The sequence below is a fragment of the Artemia sp. Qi Xiang Cuo genome, chromosome 4 (assembly GCF_049724085.1).
Source record: "Artemia sp. Qi Xiang Cuo chromosome 4, ASM4972408v1, whole genome shotgun sequence".
NCBI lineage: Eukaryota > Metazoa > Arthropoda > Branchiopoda > Anostraca > Artemiidae > Artemia > Artemia sp. Qi Xiang Cuo.
The window spans coordinates 16,705,557-16,730,225 of NC_142797.1; the positions used below are offsets into that span (position 1 = coordinate 16,705,557).

General features: G+C 37.0%; 1 protein-coding gene across 1 annotated transcript in view; it reads left to right on the top strand.

Annotated features, from left to right (window-relative positions):
- Positions 1-3,415: 3,415 nt before the first annotated feature.
- Positions 3,416-24,669, top strand: part of LOC148952822 (uncharacterized) — an 85,232-nt gene continuing 63,978 nt past the window's right edge. Inside the window, exons 1-4 of the mRNA XM_089087790.1 lie at positions 3,416-3,537; positions 8,582-8,734; positions 13,821-13,910; positions 15,068-15,141. Coding sequence (XP_088943916.1) covers positions 3,416-3,537; positions 8,582-8,734; positions 13,821-13,910; positions 15,068-15,141 — 439 coding nt within the window. The remainder of the gene's footprint in view (positions 3,538-8,581; positions 8,735-13,820; positions 13,911-15,067; positions 15,142-24,669) is intronic.

Genomic DNA, 24,669 nt, shown 5'->3' on the forward strand with positions numbered 1-24,669 from the left:
GTTTGATTTCCGTATCATCTAGCATAATGCATATGTCCTCAGTCAACACTTTATAACTGAAAAATAACAATTCAGTTTTCGATGGATTAAATGTATGGCTGACACGAGCATATACTACCTTTAATGCACTAAAACAACTCTTTATTCCATTCAGGGTTCTACTAATGTTTAAAATGTCGTCGGCATAACCTATGAGCGACACATTAATTCCACATAAAATACACGTTGTTGGTGCTTCATGTTGCACTTCGATTACGGAATTATTGAATAAATCTGGTGAATTTACTGCTCCTTGCCTAATACTCTTTTTCACTGGTATATCAACTTCGAACAGCATATCACAATCCCAACCAGGACACTTTATACTAACACGAAGATTAATATACATTGAATCAAGGGGTCCGATGGCCGAATTTTCTACGCCTCTCTCTGCTGCAGAGAGTAGAATCTGTTCGTGGATAGACAACTCGAAAGCACGGGCAAGATCATGGGCTGCTAAAACTAAAGAATCATTGTCCTTCTCAGCGTCAGTCAGTAAGGGCATCAGCGAGTAAAGGACATGATCACATCCAAGCGATTGCTGGAATCAAAACTGGTGTGGGGGAACCGAGCACTTGCTTCTAGTTTCGTCACGAATAAGAAGCTCAAATAGTTTACATAGTGTAGTCGACACAGTAATGGGCCTATATGAAGAGCACTGGGAGGGAGGCTTCACTGGTTTGAGAATAGGTGTTATTACACCAATGCAAAAGGTCCCTGGGGCGATACCTCTTGTAACGATAATTTGTAATAATAACGAGGGATGTTCAAAAAGTTGATCACTGCAATAGAGTAAGTGCTGGCCGCAAATATTATCGAAGCCTCTCGAAAATTTCTTATTTAGCTATGTCATGCATTTACGTATTATAATTCTATTAATTACCATGTTCTCTTTCGGTAGTTTTAGCATTTCATCTAGCTCACTCCGGTAAGAAGTGCGTAGCGCTTGGTCGGGACTTTTGAAATGATCGGTAAAGTATGTATTCCAGGCTTCGTGTGTTAGAGGGGGGACCTCAGAGGTCGATTCTTTGGGCTTCACTAAATTCCGCCAAAGAAGTTTGGGATCGGACTTGCTTTTCTTGCTGTATTCGTCAATTATGTCTCTACGGTGCTTAGACAAGGCTTTTGCAAAAGCACGTTTAGTATGATTCTTCACTTTCCAGACTTGCCCAAATCTTGGCTTACCACTGTCACACCATAGGCGAAACCAGAACTTTGCAGTCTGGCATGCTTCTGTTAAATTTACGTTAGCGGACCATCCTTTAATTTCAGTGTTTACTCGAACTTTTCAAGAGGGTATGGCTGCTGATTCGGCACACTAAAGGGTATGGCATATTGAGGCAGAGTAAATGTTCAACAGAAGTTTCTGCTCTTTGGCCGGGATGTCACTGTTGGACATCAGTAGCGGGAAAGGGACTTGGATCTTTTCAAGAATGCTATTACACACTTATTGATGCTGTTGGATCGCAGTATCATCGAGCTTCCAATCTTGCACAACTTTAAGCTTTAGAGCTGCGCTTATTTTTACTTCAGAGAATGGGCAAGCAAAACTCAAGGATATAGGTAAGTGATCGCTAAGTGTACCACCCATTAGTACCGACACAGATTCGTTCTGGACATTGAATGATGTAACAACATGGTCGAGATTAGATACAGAGCCACTGTTATGACAATAACTGAAGTTCTTATCTTTATCCACAACCGTGAAGCCATCTGGTAAGACTCCTAAAGCTATTTGTGTTCTGGGACTGTCAGTGTCAGTAAGGTCGCAGTTGAAGTCGCCAATAATTAAATATTCATGACCCAACTGCTTTATTCTCAACACACATTTAGCAAGTTTCTCGCAGGATAGGTTGAATTTTCTCTCTGATCGATCATTCCTGTAATTAGTAGGAAGGTAAACACTGATCAGAACAATACCATAGACGTCCACTGCGATAAAACTGTCTTGCTGCTCGACAAGTTTGGCGGAGATGTGATCTTTAATTACAAAAGCAATGCCTCCAGATGGCCTTCCTCTACAGCTTGATTTCGCTTCTCTAATAAAGAACCGATGCTTGTCAGAGAACTTGATACAATCCAAACTATCCTTGCTTAAGAAGTGTTCTTGTATGCAAAATATGTCATGATCCTTGGCAAATTGTTTTATAATTGGCACCTTATCACGCAGATTTCCGTTCATATTCCAAGATATTACTATAAGAGATGAAATGGTGGCTCTTGTCATTGCGGTTTCTTCATTGCTTTCAGGACTTCGGGACAACGGATGCTATAACAGGAGTGCTTATCGAATTTGCAAAGCGCGCACCGAATAGGATTTTTGCAAGGATTCTCTTTTTTTGAAATATGTCTTTCTTCGCCATATCTCGTGCAACTTTTATAGTTTTCACATTTTGATGCTAGGTGTCAATAGTTTTGACAGTTGAAGCAACGGCGTAGGACATAAATAAACTCATCAATATGAATTCTTTCGTATCCTATCAAGGGCGGGTTCCGCTTTGCATGTTGCAGATCACTTTTAAGGGAAAACTGCAGTTTGAAGGACCTGGTTGCTCGGATTTGCTCTGCTTTAACACAATTCGGGACCACGGCTAAAAGAGTATCAGTATCAATTTCTGTGGGTACAAGTCTAGCTATACCAGAAAAGGTAGGAGTTTTCATTTTGGGGTCCAAAGTCGCATTATCACTGTTTAGAATATCAACACTCAGTTTTTCGGCCGCGTCTTTGTCTTTCAGGTTTATACGCCATTCAGTTTGGGTTGGCTTCAACTCACCAACATAATCTGTTATGCTTAAATCGTTGTTACATAATTTGTCAATAAAAGCTTTTCTCCCAGCAGCGGAAGGTTGCGGGTTTTCCGACTTCTTAAGAATGACAGCATAGGTGAAACTTGTCGGTGCTTGTGTTGGCAGGCTATGCGTTGTTGAGTCCTTATTTCGGGCAATCAGTGAATTTAACTTCGCATTCATCTCGTTAATATTTCTGGTAACAAATGCACTAATTTGGCTACCGCAAGAGGAGACTTCTTGGGCTCGGCAATAACAAAAGTTGGTAGCTCCACACTTTTCAGATCACATTCTTTTAACATTTTCATTATGTCGAGAACATTTTCGCCTTCAATAGGTTTTATGGAGGGGCGTACGTTTGGATGAACAATAGAGTAGATGAGGATTTTAGCCTCCTTCATCGATTCTTTCCCAAAGAAGTCAGTGTACGTCTTAGCTATCTCATTTTTCGGTACACCACTGAGCATTAATCTTACCACAAAGTTCAGTATAGTATTCCAGACCTATTTTTTTGGAGTGGTCATCTTGGCCAAGGAAGAAGTCGCTCGTAAAATATTCACCGGCAACGTCGCTCGGCAAAAATTTCAAAATGGTCACCGGCAAACCTGCGCACGGGGAAAATTCTTTGGAGCTTTTACGTCAAGGAAAACGAGGGAAGCGTCGAGCCCCGCTACCTATTCCCCACAATTTAATAGTCAAAGGACCCGGCAGGTACCTCTACGGCCGTTGCAACAGGTGCTCTCCCCTCTTCTGCTCGTTTTCCTCTCAAAACAAAAAACCCAAAAAAAATCACTTTTTTGTTAAAAATCTGGTAGCTGTTTTGGATGAGTTGACAACACTGTTTCCGCCAAAATTCAACACTTATTTAAAGCGTGTTTCCGGTGAGATAAATCTGAATCTGCAGTATATTGGATGGTAATATAATTTAGAAAAATTGATTGTCTTTAACAAGACAGGTATATCTTTCACCCTCTTGACCAAAAACGAAAGTCAGGTATTTCTAATACAAGGTAAATCAGTAAATTATTGATTACTGACAGACAAGTAAACTTCGCTCTGCCAGCGTTGCCAACTTCAGCATAAAAAAGGCATCGAATGGTGCATTCACTTTATTCCTAACTCAATAATATGATTTGGTAGAACTTTACTGGATTTTAGGTAAGGGATTATTCTATCTTTAGAAGTAGGCTAGGTGAATTGACCCAGAGCCTAAATTCATCCCTGGGAAGAGCTTTTGAAGTAGGCTAATCACCTCCCCTGTTTCCCTCACTTTATCTGTAGGTAAGTAAACAGATAAGGTTTATGTTGACAGACTATTCAGGTAGCTAAGAAATAAACTTACCTCTACAGTCAGAATTGCATCCTGAATAAAATTTTAACCTTTTTTTTGTGTCAGAAATAAAATTTTACCCCCATCCCTATATATAGGCTTACCAATTCAGGGTATATATTTGCACATTAGGGAGGTAGGGGTAAAGTTCATTTCTAATATGAATGTTAACTTTGGATTCAGGATGCAATTCTGACTATAGAGGTAGGCCTAGCCTAACTTTGAACTTTACCCCCCCCCCTGATGTGCAAATATATAACCTGAATTGGTATATATAAGGGTTGGGGTAAAGCTCATTTTCAACAAAAATTATTATTAAATTTGGATTCAGGATGCAATTCTGACTATAGAGGTAAGTATTTCTTAGCTAGGCCTACCTGAATAGTCTGCTAATATAAGCCTTATCCTAGTAAACTGCCCCAAGTTTATCCAGACCTGTCATAAATTTAGATAAATTGTGCCTCAAAAGAATTGAGTCCTTGAAGGATAGCCTAAATCTAGGCTTACCTACTAGGCTATGCATACACTAGACCTAGGGTAACAAGAGAGAAACTGATTTTGGGTAAATTAGTAAATTGTTAGTTGAGGGGCTTCTTTCTTTCTTGGAAAGTAGGTAGAGTTAGGTGAATAAAACTTTCAAGAATAAATCCAAGGCATAAAATTTGGTAATTAATTGGGGTGCCCCCCTTTGTGGGCACTCATGTTTAGAAGTTGTACATCTATTGATAGAGCAAGATGGTTGAACACCTAATCACCTCTTCAACACTTAAATAATTGTAAAACCTCTTTCATGCCACCTAAAAATTTGATAGTCTAACTGTTGAATCAGTCTAAATTTTTGAAATATTCTATCCATTGGTATCAGTGTACAGTAAGGCCTGTTGAGAAGAAAACATGTTAAGGTAACAATTTTTACCTTATAATACACAGAAAAATGGAAAATAGTCATTCCTAAAAGCTTCCATGCCTTTAAAACTGTCTACTGCAATGATTAGATCCCTAAAATAAGTCTCACATACACCTGGGAGCAGTTAAACATCTTCATGAAAAAAAAAATATTCCTCAAATTCCCCAAACTTGGCAATTACTCAGAAAATGTTCCAGGTCATCCTCATACACCATGTCATGCTTTTCTTTTAACTTAAAACTCCATGAATTGAAGCAACATTGCTGAAATCAAGAAATGGAAATATGCATAGATATGTATAATTTGGGCTATATGTTTACACACTAGGGGGGCTGGGGGTAAAGTAAAGTGAAGCACTTTTAAGAATGATTAACTTAAATTTTTCTGCATATTATGAAGGAAGAATTATTTACTTAACATATTTCTTTCTCAGTAGGCCCCATTGAACACTGATACCTAAGTATTAACAGTATAATATTTTAAATGCACTGATAGTCAATAGTAGGGCTAACCATGGCACACATTTCAAGAATGAACCTAATTTTGGTAAATGCTGTCTAATCTTCATGCCACCTGCCCCAAGTTTATCCAGACCTGTTATAAACTTAGATAAATTGTGCCTCAAAAGAATTGAGTCCTTGAAGGATAGCCTACATCTAGGCTTACCTACTAGGCTACTAATTAGGCTACTAGGTAGGTTAGAAAAAACTAACCTACTTTCCAAGCTTCTTTGAATGTACCCTCCTGTCAATGCCAATGTGTTGGCCTTGTGCAACCTACACAGCAGGAGAAAAACTGTTGTCAATTTTGAGTTTTGACAGATGGCTTGAACAGCTTCTTTGAATGTACCCTCCTGTCAATGCCAATATGTTAGCCTTGTGCAACCTACACAGCAGGAGAAAAACTGTCAATTTTGAGTTTTGACAGATGGCTTGAACAGCTTCTTTGAATGTACCCTCCTGTCAATGCCAATATGTTAGCCTTATGCAACCTACACAGCAGGAGAAAAACTGTTGTTGACGTCAAGTTTTGACAGATGGCTTGAACAGCTTCTTTGAATTTCCCCTCCTGTCAATGCCAATATTTTGGCCTTGTGCAACCTACACAGCAGGAGAAAAACTGTTGTCAATTTTGAGTTTTGACAGATGGCTTGAACAGCTTCTTTGAATGTACCCTCCTGTCAATGCCAATATGTTGGCATTGTGCAACCTACACAGCAGGAGATAAATTGTTGTTGATGTCAAATTTTGACAGATGGCTTGAACAGTTTCTTTTAATTTCCCCTCCTGTCAATGGCAATATGTTGTCCTTGTGCAACCTACACAGCAGGAGAAAAACTGTTGTCAATGTTGGGTTTTGACAGATGGCTTGAACAGCTTCTTCAAATTTCCCCTCCTGTCAATGTCAATATGTTGACCTTGCGCAACCTACACAGCAGGAGGAAAACTGTTGTTGATGTTGAGTTTTGACAGATGGCTTGAAAAGCTTCTTTCAATTTCCCCTCCTGTCAATGGCAATATGCTGGCCTTGTACAACCTCACAAAAATAAAGGGAGGGTTACTGGGTATAGTTTTTTTTTTAAGAGTGCTAGGACAGAGTTTGCATGAGAAACAGTCTTCTTGTAGTTTGAATGGAATTTGCACTGGTTGTCAACAAAAATTCTAAAATCCCTCCATTCATCCAGGTTCATGGTTACTTCTTTGCCCGTTGCAGTCTTTCGAATGTTATATACAGCTTGATTGACCAAAGTATACTTGAAACCTGGGTTGGACTTGCCAAAATGAATAACACTACATTTCTCAATATTGAAGCTCATGTGCCATGTTGTTGCCCAGTTTTGAATATGGTCAAGATCTGCTTTTAGTGACTCATGATTGACTGCACTAAACAACTTTGAGTTGTCAGCATAGAGAGTTAGATGATTTGTAGTTAATTGAAAAATATCATTTATGGAGATATTGAAAAACATAGATCCTAAGACAGTTCCCTGTGGGACACCACTGGTGACTCCACATCTCTCAAGGTGGATTAATTCTCCTTCATTAGTAAAAAGCCTCAATCTCTGTGTTCTATCTGTAAGAAAAGTATTGTAATATATTAAGACATAGACATGGGGATGCAATATGGAATGCAGTTAATCTGGAAGCAAATTTGGAAACTCAATGAATAGAATTTTCAAATTTAAAGAAGTTAGTTTTGCTATTATGGCTTTTAGTTCAGAAGAAAACAAAAATGCTATTCCTATGCAAGTGAGGCCCCAAGTAAAGTCTTGTGAGCCTCATACCTTTGCTAAATTCCTATTTATAAGATTTTTAAAATTTGGTAAAAATGTATCTTAGGCTAGAGAAAAATTTCAGCTTGACAGAAAATAACTATCAAATTTTAATAATTATTTTTTCTAAGCCAAGGGTCAAAGGAAAGTTGAATCAATCCAAAACTTATTTTAATAAAGTGTTTTACCAAAGTTAAGATAAGTAGGCTAATATACACCTATCTTCTGTACAATTTTCCAAATGTTAGAAATAAGAAGATATAGACACAGAACCTAAAGAATAAGCTACTTTACTAGGGCTTAATCTAGATTCTAGATTTGTTCCCTGAATTTTCATTTCCCTAAATCAAAAGGAGTAATATATTGCTTTCCAGACAAACCTTTAATTTCTGGGATCAGCTGAAATACTTATTACAGAAAATCTGTGAAAGTTTCATTTACCTAGCTCATCAAATTTATTTGTAACATTGAAGAAATGTTTTCCAGGCATATCAGACTTTCTAAAATAACAGCAAGGTCCATCATCTAGAACTTTATCTATTAACCTTCATTACCTAATTAAAATAGTTTGAAGTTTTAATTTCAACTGTGTTGTATAGGAGGGTAGGTCTAGCTGGGGAAATTTGATTTTAACCCTAGTTGCATAAAGATTGATGTTGCTATAGCACCCCATTCAGAAAGATTTTACTAATACTGAGGTTTAGCTTTCACTAACTTAAGCCAATTAGGTCTTTTTACGGAATTTTCAGCCAATCTTGAAATCTGATTGGCTCCCATCAGTGCTAGCTGTATGTCAGTATTACTAAAATATCATTGTCTGTGGGCCATGACAAGGACTGTTCAATTTGATGCTAACTTAACCCTTTGATGGCTAAATTATGAAAATATGATTAGAAAAATTTGGTTTTGCTTTTGAGTAGTTTCCTAGGTGTCCATGACATAAGGGCAACTGAGGAAAATCATTTATTTCAGATATTCATTTCACATGGAATATGGATCTTATAAGGCACATCAGCTAAATAGTGGAACAGTCTACTTAAACACTTGAGTGGTATGCTTTGAAACAATTCTTGTCTTTGGTTAAACAAAGTTGCACATTACAATTCAGGCACTTGACAAACGTGTTTGCTTGTTATGTACAGAACTTGCATCTTTGTCTTTTGTCCACCATCTCAGGCCAGTGGGCCGTGTTGTCAAAGCAAACACTGGAACTGGGGATGCATTCACTCCTAGTTTTCTTTTACAGTCTGGAAGTAACTGGAGACTCGCTTGGTGGTCTACCTTTCCTTGTTGCAGGGCTGACTTCACTTCTGAGCAGCCAGTCAGCAATATCCGCACACAAACAAGGGATAGGGGCTTCTGAGCATCAGAGTGATGATTGCACCTGTACAGTAACCAAGTATTGGCTAAGCTGACGTCAAGGAAGTAATAGATTAGACACATGTACCACTTCTTCCCCTTGATGTCAGTACAATATAACTTGATCAACATGTCCCTCAAGTCCACCCCATCCATGAACTTTGGAACCGTCATGGAACCATCAGACACTAACGAACACCACAAGATTTTTTTCCTTCACCAAGCAACATAAACTTCAATACTACCCGAGTCCCATTTATTTCATTCCACAAAATCCGAAAAATTTCACTATGTCAAATTCAGTACTGTGCAAACGTTGTTAGGTGACTCGTAAAGGGGCCAAGTAATATACAATTCAATAGCTCTTGTTCTCTGGTTTCTGGCTATGTAGATAATTTCTTGTTTCAACCAATCAGAAAGGAGCTATAGGCAAAAATCTTGGTGTGCTTTATAAGAGCCACCAGCTATCAAAGGGTTAAGGCTCAAAGAAAAAAAAAGTCACTGCTTGCCAATGCCCATCAATAAGCAATTTAGTTGCTATTATGTTCACAAAAGGTGAACAATTTTTTGAATAATGTTAATTTTTTTAGTCATTGTTAGCTTTTGATTGAATAATCACTAATCTTTCATGGCTAGTGCTGTCAAGTAGAAAAAGTGCTTAATATTGCCAAAAGTTTCATTTTGCCAATAGCTACAAATCTACTATCTCAGGTGACTAAAGTCTCCTTTGTCATGAAATAGAGCCTTTTTAATAGAGGCTCTAGAGCCTCTTTCAAGGTAATTTAATCTGTCTCTGTTTTGGTTGGGTCAAAAAGGCAAGATGCTTGCATTCTGCTAAATGGCTGGTATTAAACAGTTCGTGGTAACAAACTATAAGCAAGGAGTAACTGGGCTCAATGGTAACCGAAACTCTAAAAAACGGAATTTTGATATCAATAGATACATCAAAAGAATCAGATTTTAATGCTGATTTCAAATATATAAGTTCAATCAAATTTAGTTATACCTATCAAAAGTTACGCGCCTGAGAAAATTTGGCTGATTTTAGAAAAAAGGGGGAAAGACCCCTTAAAAGTTATAGAACCTTAATTAAGATCACATCATTAGATTCAGCGTATAAGAGAACCCTACTATAAAGGTTTCAAGCACCTATCTACAAAAATGTGGAATTTTGCATTTTTTGCCAGAAGAAAGATCATGGATGTGTGTTTATTTATTTTTTTTTTTTTTTAAGGGGTGATTGTATCGACCCAGTGGTCCTAGAATATCGTAGGAGGGCTCATTGGAACGAAAATTAAAAGTTCTAGTGCCCTTTTTAAGTGACAAAAAAAAAATGGAGGGCAACTAAGCCCCCTCCCATCCTCATTTTTTCCCCAAAGTCACCCGATCAAAATTTTGAGATAGCCATTTCGGTCAGCATGATCGAATATATGATAAATATGTCTTTTAGGATGACTTAATCCCCCAAGTCCCCGGGGGAGGGCTGTAAGTTATGAACTTTACCCCATGTTAACATATAGTATTGGTTATTGGGAAATATAAGGACGTTTTCAGGGAGGATTTTTTCTGGTAGGTGGAGGGGGGGGGGGTCGGGAGGGTAGGAGATATATGGGAGGATCTTTCCATGAAGGGAGTTTTCAGGGGGAAGGGACATTGTTATGAAGGGGCGCCGGATTTCCCATCATTATTAAAAAAAAAGATAAGAAATTAAATATAAAAAAAACAAGTTTTTCAACTGAAAGTAAGGAGCAACATCAAAATTTAAAACGAACAGAAAATTTTACGTATATGATTTGGTTCATCCCCCAGTCAATACCTTGCTCTTTAAGCCAAGTATTTTTTAGTACTTTCATAAGAGCTATTTATTCTAATTAACAGCCTTTGTGATTAAGGGGTCATTTTTATAGAATTGGGACAAAATTCGAACTTTAGCTTAAAGAGCAAGGTATTGACTAGGGGGGAACCCCCTAATATACGTATTAAAAATCTATGAATATAGAAGTTCGTTACGTAAGTTAATTCGTAAGTTACGTATATTTATTACTAATAATAACGTTCTTAAATAAAATTAAACAAGTTTCGAGGAATCCATTTAACCAAATGAAGGTAAAATTAATATACAATTTTTTTTAATTATTTGTGTACGGTGAGCCAAAATCAAAACCTGCGTTAATTCAAAAACATTCAAACATTTAATAAAAAGACAAGTGTTTTTAACTGAAAGTAAGGAATGACGATAATACTTAAAACGAAAAGAACTTGGCCCGTAATTGAAAAAGGATCCTCAATGCCTCGCGCTTTACGCTAAAGCTTGAATATCTCACAACTCTATTTTTTTAAACAATAAAAAACTTTAGCGTAAAGAGCGAGGCCTTGAGGAGGGGACAGCCCCTTTCATATACGGGATAATTTCTGTTCGTTTTAAGTTTTAACGTCGTTCCTTACTTTCAGTTAAAAAAAACTTGTGTTTTTTTTATTTAATTGCAAGAGAAGAGAAAAGTGTTTCTGAAGGGTCCAAGGGACTAGTTCTAGTCCCCATCAATACAGATTGAAATCCTTGCATGATTGCAGTTCAAAAGGGTACAACACGTCAGCATTTCTGCTAAAATGCTGGTGGAGAGAGGATAGAGGAGGGGGTGTTGGAGGTACCATGGATCCTCTTTGTGTCTCAAACTGTACAGATTGAAAATCAGTGCATGTTTTCAATTTAAGCATGGTTTGGCATACTTATATTTCTGTTTAAAGCTGGAGATTGGAGAGACAGGGAGTGTTTGAGGGGCTACAGATCCAATATAGTCCTTCGTTCATACCCATTGACATTGTTTGCATTATTCTGGTCAAACAGGGTACTACATGGATTTTGCTTCTGCAGGAAAGCTTGCAGGGGGAAAGGCATAATATGTTGCATGGGACGTGTGTCCATTTTATCCTTCCATTAATATAAATTAAAAATCCTTGCATGATGCTGCTGAAAAGGGCAACATGCTCCCCCCCCCCTATATCTGCAAAATGAATATCAGGGAAAGGGGAGATTGGAGTATACATGTCCCTAAATTTGCCTTGAATCGTGCTGATGTTAAAATCCATTTATGATTCTGGCATACTAGAAAGCTGGCATGCCGTTTTTATATTAAAAAGCTGGTGGAGGAGGGGAGGGTTTTTGGTGGGACATGACCCAAACTTGGTTCTTTCAGTCAAACAGATAGAAAGTACCTTCATGATATTGTTGAAACAAGGTGCATCACATATACCTTTGTGCTAGGTGGAGCAGGACAGCAATGAAAGGCCTCTTATCCACTTTGGTTTGCCAATTATTTGAATTGAACATTGTTGTATAATTTCATTAACTAAAGGCAGATATTTCTGTCAAGAAATCGGTAATTGGATGGACAATGGCCCAGTTTATGCTTTCAATAATAGAGGTTGAGAATTCTTACATAATTCTGCTTCAAACAATGTGCAACTCTGTCTTTCTGCAAAGAAATGAAACGGTTTGGAGGGAGTAAAGGGAAGAAATATTGGAGGGTCCGTGGGCCCACTTTGTGCTTTCTGATTATACTGACTGAAAATTCTTACATGATATTGATTCAAACAAGGTGCAGCATTCCTACCATCGAAGATATTTGCATGATTTTACTTCTAACAAGATGCAACCTTTGAGCCTTTCTGCTTAAAAAATTAGGAGTATGATGGAAATGGAGAGGGGTGTACTACCAGCCCTTTTTGGCTCTTCGGTCATGCCATTTGGAAATCTTAACATGTTTCTTGTCTAAAAAGGTGCAATGTGCCTACCTTCTAGCCTAGAAGTTGGGGTATAGGGAGGTGGATGCGTATGACAAAATGTTTACCTACTGCCTGCTCTTGTAAGAGCAGGCAAGAGTTTTTGTAAGCTGCTCGTTTGGTTGCTGCAATAGAGCTTTCCAATTTAAAGCAGACATTTGGATTGAAAAAATTAACCTTGGTGAAACAACTTCAAATTGCCTTACATGGACTATAAAACTACATACTCACAGGCCTTCAAAAATGTAATATAATACCCATCAATCTGGCCAGAGGTCCACACATTCTCTGATAACCACATAGATTAGACCCTTACCAATTTATTGTAATAAGCTAAAATTGTTTGCAGAGAAAAAGGAGAAAAACACAAGTGTTGCTCCTGCAGCACAATGACCACACTTATTGACCACACAATGAAATAAAAATTTAATTTGGAAATTAAAGATGGAAAAAAATAAGCCACAATGACCACTGTTATAAAATAAAATATTTTGTATACTGTCTCGGCGCGTATAAAAGCTCCCCCCATTTTCTCTGTGTAAGCTTGGTTTAAACAATCCAGTTCGTGGATTGTTCGTGGTAAAGAACAATCCACGTATCATATAAATAAGCCACAATGACCACTGTTATAAAATAAAATATTTTGTGTATTTGTTTTATGACAATTGAATGATCTTCATACATTTTATTTACAATAATTCAATAATTTTTCTACATCTAAAAACTATTAGTGCTATTTTTACTGAAAGGCTTGTTATTATTATAATTGGGGGACTCAGAAAACTGAATTGAGACTCAGAACACAAAGCCTCTCTCCCGCCCTCTCCCCAGAAAATAATAAAGTGTCAAATTGGCTATTGGTGCCCTATTCGGTATGGACATTTGAAAGAAACCTGGCCTATCTTTTTCTTTGTATAAGATCATTTCCTGGTAATGTCAAGATGCACAACATTCTTTTCTCCCGTCCTGAGAATCCCAGCCACCAGCTTCAGACTAGCTTGGAGAGACAATACTCTTCCCTCAAAAGAGGGAGGATGTTCACCCACCACTTGCCAGCCATCAGCAACTAGCTAGAGGCGATTTTCAGAACCAGTACTAGAAAGAAAACTTCTTTCTGTCACCTCAGATTGCTTTTCTAGGGATCATTCCCTGTGTCATGGTTTGTGCTTTATTTCGAGGAGGATTGGTCTCTGGGCATAATTTTTTGCAGCCATTGCTGGCTTCAATCTATCAAATTTAGGCTGTATATTTCACGAAATACCCTGTCTCATTGTCAGGCACTGATTAGGACGGCCAGTGACTGAATTTAGCTATATTTAGCCCTTATTCCTGCCTATTAATCTCAGGTGCATCACAAGAAGGTGTCACACTGCTACCACAGAAAGGCTTGTTACTGTGCCAGATCCCTTAAAAGGATGGGATCAGCCTTACTCAGGGTATGTACCTTACTCATGTATTTATTTTCATTTTGTTAAACAAAATATTTCCAACATACAAAGTAACATAATACTCTTCTGGGTGGCACAAGAGCTTGACCCACGACTGTCCAAAGGGGCAATCCAGTGCACTTTGAAGAGCAAATACCCCTCATCCAAAATTTAATTCAATCCAAGTTCCATTTATCAACCTGTCAACTAGTAGAGCCGCCCAAATACCTACAACATAAACCACCAAATACCAATCCTTCATTCTCCTCTAATTCTCCCCCACCCCGCGCAAAAAGATATGCATGTATTTGTTGTATCAACAAACCAAATTTCTGTCCATAGTCAGATTTTTATTTATTGCTATTAAGATTGTTGCACTTTAGAAAAGGTGATGAGCAGTCCCATGGTGTCAGTGTACGGAAGTTTATTGGGTGAAGGGGGGTGTGTTTTCAAATATTCAGAAGGGGCAAAAGTGTGTTTGTTAAAATTTTCAATGCAAAAAAAAGATGTTTTTCAATGCTGCAGTGAGCTATTAGTAGTAGTACCAGTATTACCACTACTACTGCTACTGACAACTCACCGCAGGACAAAGCCGCCTAAGGCCAACACAACCAAGCATGCTCCTCCTCTATCCCAGTCTATTCAAATCTTCCCTCTTTACACCCTCCCAGGAAGTTCTCGTTTCCTTTAAATCTTTCTTTATGACATCCTCGCACCCCAACCGCAGACGACCTGCTTACCGTTTAGCCCTAGACGGTTGGCCGAAAAAGAATCATCGACAATCTTGTCATCCTTCTTCCTCATAACTTGCCCAAGCCATCTTAATCTTTCTCTCATTATAGCCCTTTAAACCGGGATTGAACCATATTAATAGTATTCCTTCTCTAAAACTCATCATTTTCTCTAAGCACCTCAGTTTTTTTAGGGGGTGGCATGCGAAATAAATGAACAATAAATTTATTGTTCATAAAATTTAAAATTTAATAAAATTTATTTAAGTAAATGTTTGTACATTTGCATCAATTGCAATTGCTTGATAAATTCCGTTGACCCTCAATAAGTATTTAAAGTATCCAGCTCCTTTTTTGTCTGTATACTTCTTTAAAAATTATCTGCTTGTATATTCTTCTGTTTTATTAGTATACATATACATGTTATTTCATTAGGACAAACAACTCAGATTCATCAGACTGTCGAGCACAAAGTTTGTCAGCTGTTGACATGGAAAGGATCCTCCAAGGTAATCCATTCTGAGTTTTATGATTTTTGTGCATACATAACTTTAGCTTTTGTGTATGCATAACTTTAATGAATGATCGAAACCTGAAATTTTCGGCAGGGAAATGAGACACAGAAGTGATGGCCCCTCTCCCTGTATATGCTTCTGCTTCAGAACCAGCCCTGTTTACAAAATGAAGGGTTGTTTCTAGGTGGAAATAAGGTTGATAAGGATGAAAAAAAAAAAATGAAAGGTCATTTTTGGGTGGCAACAAGGCTAACCATTTTGAGTTTAAGAAGTTCCCAATAAGTAAAATATACACTGTTTAGGAAAGTTGAATAAATGAAAGTTGGAGTTTGAAATATTCCAGAAATTCTTATTAGGGACAGAGGCAAATGATTGTTAATATTTATAAATATGGTTTGATTTCAAATGTTGAAGCATGCTTGATATTATGCCTCTGGGGAGAGGCAAATGATTTTAACATCGATAAATATGGCTGGGCATCAAATGTTGAAATAAAACGTCGAAAAAAATGCTCTTTTAATTTTTGTTTTGTTATAAAGGGAATTTGTGCACACAATAATGAAACCAATATAGAAATTTAGTTTAAAAGCAAAATCTACATTAGTTTTAATAGATTTTTTGTCTTTCTTAGTGATGTTTCACTGTGTATAGAAACAAGTTGGTGCAAACACTAATAGAAGGAATGCACCTTATCTTGATTAAAACAGTTAGGGTGTGCAATTCTGTTAAATCAGTAAAGGTCCAAATGTGATCCCAATGTTCGATGTGTTTTTTGAAAAGGATTGTATTTACTCTTTGATGCCTGAAATTGATTTGTTTCAGTCTGATTTAAATATTGAAGCTTTTTCATTACATGGGTTGAAATCACAAGGGATTGGATTGGATACTTATATATATTCCAGAATCTTGTTAAAATGTTTGTTCATAACGCTTGGTTAGTAGAATACCTGTTTAGAAAGGAATAGTAATCTGACCAGGGGAAAGTAATGAATGTGTGGTTTAAAGAGCACAAGTAGAATTTTTGGAGGATGGATAACATTTTGAGAGGTTTCGACACTGATAAAAGTGTGTTTTTTTGGTGCAGATATTTTCGGAAAGGATGGATTGTCCGGAAACTTTAGAGGTGGGGGTGGGGGGGGGGGGTAGTCGCCTTATGTGCAAGTAGTTTTAAGCTGTATTAGTGTTTTCACTTTTGAGGTTTGTACTTGTATGAGCTTTGTTTTCTTCCAACTCTGGTTGAGCATTGTGAGCTTTGTTCACAACTGTACTATGGGGTTGGCTTTCATTATTTATTAATTTTGGGAAGAAAATTTGTTTGGAAAAAAAACTCTGGTTCTTTCTTTTATATCATGGGCGCCCATAAGGGGGGCAGGAGGGGGCGCCAGCCCCGTTCTGGCTGAATGATGCTCTCTTATTTTTATATTTTTATTTTGAGACTTCTATTATATGACATTAAAAGTGCTAATTAGACCAGGTAACCCCCCCCCCCCCCTGGAATTCAGCCTATAAGCGCTCATGTTTTACATAAATACGTAAAGTGTTCAAATTTCATTAAATATTATTTTAAATAATATGTTTAAAATAATATTATTTTAAATAATATTAAATATTAGTGTTATCACTTTTGAGGTTTATACTTGTTTGAGCTTTATTTTCTTCTGACTGTGGTTGAGCTTTGTTCACTTATGAGCTTTGTTCATAACTGTGCTATGGGGTTGGCTTTCATTATTCATTAATTTTGGGAAGAAAATTCGTTTGGAATAAAATACTTCCGGTTCTTTTTTTACATAAATATGTAAAGTTTTCAAATTTCATTAAATATTATTTTTGCTGTCAGTTCTAAAGCAGTCATAGTGTTCTGTGATGCTTTAATTTTCAGAGAAAAAAAAAGGAAAGAGTGTTTGGTGTTGTACACAACTAGTCATTCTAGAAGGGTTTTTCTGGAATATACTTCTTCATTGGAGTGTTTTATTTAGACTGGTCGATATCAATGTTATTGTAGATTTTGTGCTTCTTTTCATCTTGTTATTGTATCTATTTATACTCCAGTACTATTCACGGAGAGAACGTCTATAACTGGAGCTGACTGGCCTATAACCTAAGAGAGTACATAACCAGAAGAACCCATTTCATTCCCTTTTTAAAACTGGTTCTCTTTTACTGTCATACTTAAAAAAGAATATTAGTTTTTGGAACTAAAGGAGAATCATTTCTGATGGTATTATTATATATCATACTAGGCTACACTTTATTGACCGCGAGAGCAGCAGCTATTTGTTTTTCTTTCTCACTGTTCATATTTAATGAAATTTGTTTTGTTAAAAATACCTTTGTTATTTCTAGACTACCAGGCATGTTTGAACTGGATAGCTTCAACCAGTCTTGAATAAATTCCATTTTGCCTTGTCTTTATTGTGTTGCACAAGCAACATTATGGTGTTCTTTTTTGTTTCTATACTGCTGATTTCAGCCTATTCTGAGAAAATGGTAAGTGTCTTACACAATATAAGCCACACCTGGGCCAAAAAAGGCGGTTTCCAAATGTCCGTGAGCCAGAGTTAACAGTATATGAACTGAAGCAGTTTTATAATCTGTGTCAGAGTGGATAATCTGAAGTTGTTCTGCCAAGTTTTTATTTCTCCGAACCATATTTCTGCTTTCAAGTGGAAAGCTCCATCATTCAAGTGGGCAGACAAGCAGACATCAGTTTCAAATTGAAGGTCTTGTACAGAAACCTGCTAGTGAGGCTAATAACTTCATTATTGTAGTAATATCAGAAAAAATTGGATAATGTATCTGCTACAAAACGAGCTAAGTCCGGATTTGCTGCTAGAACAAGCTAAGTCCGGACTGGGCGCCAATGAGCTCGAGGCAAAAAGTGGGCCCCTGGCCACTCCATCACCGTCCCCTCTCCTTGCTAACTTATTAGCAAAAATGGAGGCATTTTGCACCCCGTTTGAAGCAGAATTATGCAAGCATTCTCAATCTTTATTATTGGAGGTGTAAGGATGGCCTGCGGCTCCACCAACACGCCTCTCCTCCCACTACACCACTATATTATTTACAGATTGGTAGGTATGTTGCACATCGTTTAAGCCATGATGAAACAGTGCAATAGAATACCAAAGTGGGTCTTTGGCTTCTCGAAGAAGAGCAAGCTTGTTGCCAGTTGTTTAAAGGAGAATCCTGCGAGGATTTTCAATCTTTATTATTGGAGGTATAAATGTAGCCCATGGCCCCTTCAACACCCCCTGTTCCTCATAGCGTCCATTCATAGACCTTTTGCACCTTGTTTGAATTAGAATCAAGCAATCATTTTCTATCAGTATGACTGGTGGCAAAAAGGGTCCAAGGGTACCATGAATACCCCCTCTCCCTTTCAATTTTGTAGCATAATGGTACGCTTACGTACCTTAACCTCAATTTTTTCTTCTGTCAGTACAAAAACTTCGGTCTTTCGGTCTTTGAATTGAGAAAAACTTTTCTCAATTCAAAAACTTTTCGGTCGGTTGAGTGAATAAACTTGACGTCATTTTCTTATCCAAGTTTAACAAAATTATTAAATGTAGAATTCCAGGTAGGCTATGATTAATAACTAATACAAATTACGTAAAATTACTTAAGCAGGTAGTTATTTTTTTGAAAAAAAATTGGATATTAAAGATGGAAAAACAATAAGCCTGATGGATCAACCTGGGGACTCTACCAATCCAGCTGAATCCAATTCAATATCGGGGGAGGGTTGGAGGGGGTTACAGTCTTTAATATCCGCGTTCGTCGATTTTCCAACGGTTTCTTTGTTTTGTCAAAAATCACACAGAAGCCTTGGCATAATGATGCAAAAGCGATAAGGTATTTTTCAGAAATGCTCCGCATTGCAGGATACCGTGTTTCATTGTTGCGTTGAAACCGAAACTTCTGATATTCTTGTTGAACTAGTGCTTAAGCTTATCGTCTGTGGTGATGGTGAACACCACAACTACTCGTATTTTTGCGTAATCACATTAACTTCTTCCATGGATGTGATATTGTGCGAATTTATTGTCTATTAAGGAATTTGTCAAAAAGGTCGTGGTAAGGAACTCTAAATAATGAACCGCTTGGCCCAATAGTAATCAAAACTCTTAAAAAAATGAATTTTGATAGCGGTCAAAAGAATTGACTGTTTATGCTGATTCCAAAAATACAAAAAATTCATTATATTTAATGTTACTCATTAAAAGCTACAAGCCTGAGAAAATTTTCAGGTTTTCCTCCTTTTGAAAAGGAGTTTTCCTCCTTTTGAAAAGGTTTTCCTCCTTTTTGAAAAAGGAGGAAAACCCCCAAAAATCAAGCGATCTCAATGAAAACCACACCACCAAATTCAACATGTCAGAGGACTCTACTGTAGAGGTTTCAAGCTCAAATGCAAAAACGTGGAATTCTGCATTTTTGATCAGAAGAAAGATTTATTGACTGTTTTTCCCCAAGTGGTGATCGCATCGAACCAGTGGCCATAGAAGATCGGGAGAGGGATCATTCGACTGGAAAATAAAAGTTCTAGGCTCTTTTTGACTGACCCAAAAAATTGGAGGGCAACTAGTCCTGCTCCCACGTCCCCTTTCTCCCCAAAGACACCGGATTTAAATTTTGAGGTTGGCATTTGATTCAGTATAATTGAAAAGTCCAATAACTAAGCTTCTGGGGTTGATATGTCCCTCACAGCCCCTGGGGAAGGGCTGTAATTTATGCAATTTGCCCATCGTTTAAATCACAGTTTATAGACAGTAAGCTTATCGCAGATCATTTCTGGTCTTCGGTCTCGGTGCGAACAAAAAGCTCCTCCCACTTATTTCTGCCTTAGCAGATTAGTCTGTTATTGTCAATCACTGAGAAATGGTTACCAAGTGCATTATTCGTAATTGCGAAAGCAGAAAAAAACTTGGTGAGCCAGCCAAGTGGTTTGCAAGTGTCCCATCTCACAGGTATGAATTAATTTATATACAAATTATGACTTAATCTAATTTTTACGTGGACTCAACTGATCGGCCTATGTAGGATTTTATAAAAAAAAGGGGCGGGGGGGGGGTTGATGGAATTTGTGAAAATAAGGAATTTTTTCTTCTTCTAATAACTGGTGGAGTAGGTGTGATGGTTTCGGGGGTGGATCCAGGATTTTTTTAGGGGGGGGGCGCAAAATAGGTTGATCTGACAAACTTACGTTAGGAGTAAGTCTAAATAATGCAAACTTGCGTTAATTAGGTAAATTACACTACTTTAGACTACTTTAGGGGGGTACCCCTCGCCCCCCCTCTGGATCCGCAACTGGATAGTTTATCATTTTTTTTTTCACGTCGTGGTATTTATTTTCTCAGATTGTAGTTACTTTGATATTTGAAAAATCTAGTTACCTGTTTTGGCGGAGAGCCTAGATAAAACTAGTTTTGTTTTATTTAGTCCAAACTAGTTTGGATTTTTTTAGGGGGAGGGCGCAAAATAGGTTGATCCGACAAACTTACGTTAGGAGCAAGTTTAATTAATGCAAACTTGCGTTAATTAGGTAAATTACACTACTTTAGACTACTTTACGGGGGTAACCCTCGCCCCCCCCTCTGGATCCGCAATTGGGCATCGCTTTATGGCATTGTTCAAATAAAACTTATTTTTTCTTGATTATCGTCGTAAATTTATTCCTTGTCTTTCTTTCCATTCTTAAACCAATGTTATATTTACCTTTTGCATTATTACAGCCCACTATATATACATTCATATAAATTTATATGCAGTGTTACAGCCATACCAATTATTCTCCTTTCCTTTTTTTATCCTTTAACCATAATTTCCTGTTGTTTTGAGTTTGAGTTATTGTAGGTTAACGTTCTTACTGATCTTAGGTTTCATCTTACCTTTACTTTTATTTAAAAAGAAATTCTTTTTCGTGAATATATCGAAACATATATATATATATATATATATATATATATATATATATATATATATATATATATATATATATATATATATATATATATATATATATATATATATATATATATATATATATATATATATATATATATATATATATATATATATATATATATATATATATATATTTATATTTATATCGGCGCGTACAAACAGCTCCTCTCATTTGAACTGCCATCAGCGGTCCAATTACCCTGGAACACGTATTTTAGCAGAAACTTTCTCAAAATGCCTTTGAAACCAACTTGAGACTTCGAAACCTATTTTTAATTCCTAAAAACATCTAATAATAACATTACACTACTAACTACCGGTTTTCATGTATGTACTGGAATAAATTAATTTAAAATTAGTTTCTTCAAAATTAGTGTTCCAACGTTGAAGCCAAGTTTCGCGTCCAAGAGAAATCTGACTTGTCTACCCGTGAAAAGATCTGATACCGCCTATGTTTATATCTGCCAAAACGTTCTCCGGAGCACTCGCACCCCGGTCCGGGTTTTTATAATGGGTGAGATGAGAATGATCATACTGCTAATTATATAAACTGTGGTTTAAATATAGTATTTGTAATTGGGAAATATACTGACATTTTTCGGGGTGAATTTTTTGCAGAGGGGGGGGGGGGCAAGAATAGAATATTCTGTGCGGAGGAAAGTTTCAGGGGAAGGGGGATTCCCTGGTATGATTGGAAAAAGGGTCAGAATTAAATATAAGAAAAATTTTTCATTTGAAACTAAAGAGAAACATTAACATTTTAAACGAACAGAAATTATTACTCATACGAGGGGCGCTGCACCTCCCTCGTTCCTCTATCTTTACGTTAAAGTTTGACTTATTGCCACAAGTCTAAGAAAGACTGCTCAAACACAAGGGCCGTTGAATTTGAATTAAAAGTATTTTTAAATAGCTTTAAGACTTTAGTGTAAAGAGTGAGGGATACGGAAGGAGCAACCCCTTTAATATACGGAATAATTTCTGCTCGTTTTAAGTTTTAATGTTGCTCCTTAATTTCAGTTGAAAAAACTTTTTTTTTTATGAAGCGATCATCGAATCTCTTTGTAAAATTTTTGTGTAATGCGTCCTAGTGAGTAAAACATGATAAAATAACGTCGTCTTGAAGCATTTCTGGTAATTTTGATCACTGTGGAAACTGTGAATTTTCTTTGAAGTTTTCCACAAAAAATCCAATATTATTGATTTTAAGTTAAAATCGTCACCCTGTAGCTGCAAGTTAACCTTGTTAGACATGTCAATGATATCAATCCATTAATTAATATCCTTTTTCCATTCATTCAAGTTTGCTTTCAAATTTTGATCTTTTTCTTAAAAATGATTAGAAAATAGGCCTACCTGAAAATGTTGCTGACCAAGGGCTTCTTTGTAGCTAACGAACTACAGTGTGCAGAAGTAACCAATCAAAAACTTGTTTTCCTTACATAGCTGAGCAAATAACCGAGAGTTCAGAGAATTAAGGGAAATGGGAATGGGAGGGTGTAAAGAGGGAGTCTTTGAATGGATTGGAATGGAGGAGGAGCGTGTGTAGCTGTGTTGGCCTCCGGTGGCTTGATGCTGTGGTTAGTTTTTAGTTGTAGTAGTAGTATTTATAACATTATTGTAAAGGCTGGTGCAATATAGGACTCAGATTTGTTGCTACTAAATGATGTCTATGAATCACGGAGTGATTGACCAGTATCTCAGGCAGTTGCCGCTTTAAGTGAGCCATCAAATCACGATGATGACCAGCCATATATGGGGCACCATCAGATGCAACAGAAGAATTGTTCTTCCATGGAATAGCTTTGTCAGAAAAAAACGTTCCACGATCTGTAAAATCGATTCTCCTCTGGTATCTTTCTCTGAATATATAGCAAAAAGGATTTCTTGGCACCTATTTTCATCTTTAATGTATCGAACATCAGAACGTACCTGAAAGACGTGTTCGAGATCGAGATCGACATTCGAGAAAGACATTCGAGATCATCATATTGCGCAAACTTGTTTATGCTTATTGCCTTGCCGATTTTTTCATTTTGCACAAACGTGTTTCTGTTTATCAACTTGAGTTTTTTAAGGTTCCTCTTGTAAGTTTAGAAACCGCCAAAGGTGCTACAATTGTACTTCCTTTCAAAATATTGGTCAATCATATAACAAGTTGGTACAAGTAGCACAACTAATGTAGTTTCTTGAAGTTTTCACACAAGAACTTTTGTCATTTAAAAGGGGGTTTATTTTTAGATCTCGTCGACCAAAATTAGTTTTCGTTTAGGTTGACCCGTAGGAAACCGGTATTTACCCCGAGGAGTTGATATCGTTTGCTCTGGCAATCCCTGATCTACAGGGTTGGAGAATAAAAGTTGCATCAGCCCTTTCTCCCCTGCCAAATTTTTGGTAGAAAGGTAGGTATTTTGCACCTTGTTGAAATGGGAAAGTGCAATGATTTTCAATCTGTATGATTTGAGAAGCAAAGGGTCCATGGTCTCCAAGACCATTTACCCCTCTTCCGACAAACTTTTTAGCAGAGTTGAAGCATAGAAGAATTTTGATCTACATGATTGGAAACAGATAGGGGGTCTTTGCATCCTCCTCCCACGATCGACTTTTCATCAGAAACGCAGGCATATTTTTTTTTTACCAGTCGGCTTCAATTTTGTGAGCTCCCCTTCTCCAACCTTTTTGTGAAAGTGCTCAGACCCACATGAAACTTATGGGATAATTATTTTGGGCCAAAGGGACAGAGCAGATGGATTTTTTGTGCGTTTTTAGACTGTTGACCCCAACAGTCCATGTGCCACACCTGCTCTCATATTTAAAAACTGAAAACATAGATGTCAGACATAGAGAATAAGGTGCGTTAAGAAGAAACTGCTTATATTGTAACGGGTCTATCCAAGAGGTCAAAACTGCAGGTTTTAATGATGCTGAAGAAACAAAAACAATTGTTTGACAGATTTTTTTTGCTTTATTTCACTTATTCATTAATTATCTAAGAACTATCGCAAATAGATTACGCATGGTTTATTATCTTATTTGGGAAGAGATAAGCTCACCAATAATTTTACTGTCCGAAAAAAGGAAAAAAATAAACATTTTAACTCCGCATTTTAAGGTTTATCGGATGAAAAAATAGCCCATTTAAACAAGGTTTTCGTTTTATTCATATTTCCTTTTGAAATACAAACTCACGTAACTTCATACAGAGGCAGAGGGGAACAGATTGCCTCGTAAAATCGGCACGAAGTAGCCCCCCGCCCCCTTAATTACTTCAATAAAATTTTAAAGTTTATAGTGAAGAAAGATTGCAGCACTTGTTAGAGTCCTGAGTCATCAGATTATTAAAGCGTATCCAGAAAACATCGGACTTCGAGTTTTACCGTGAACTTTATTTTGTTTCTAATTGCATTATTAAGTGCCTATGCTATGGATGTATTCTTAGCTGTGCAAGTTCTAAATAATAAAAAAAAAAAAACAAGGATCAACTATGTAACAAAAATGACAAAAACGTTTTCTGTATTATTTCTTCTACAATTATAGTCAAATTAGCTTCCAAATTTTTTA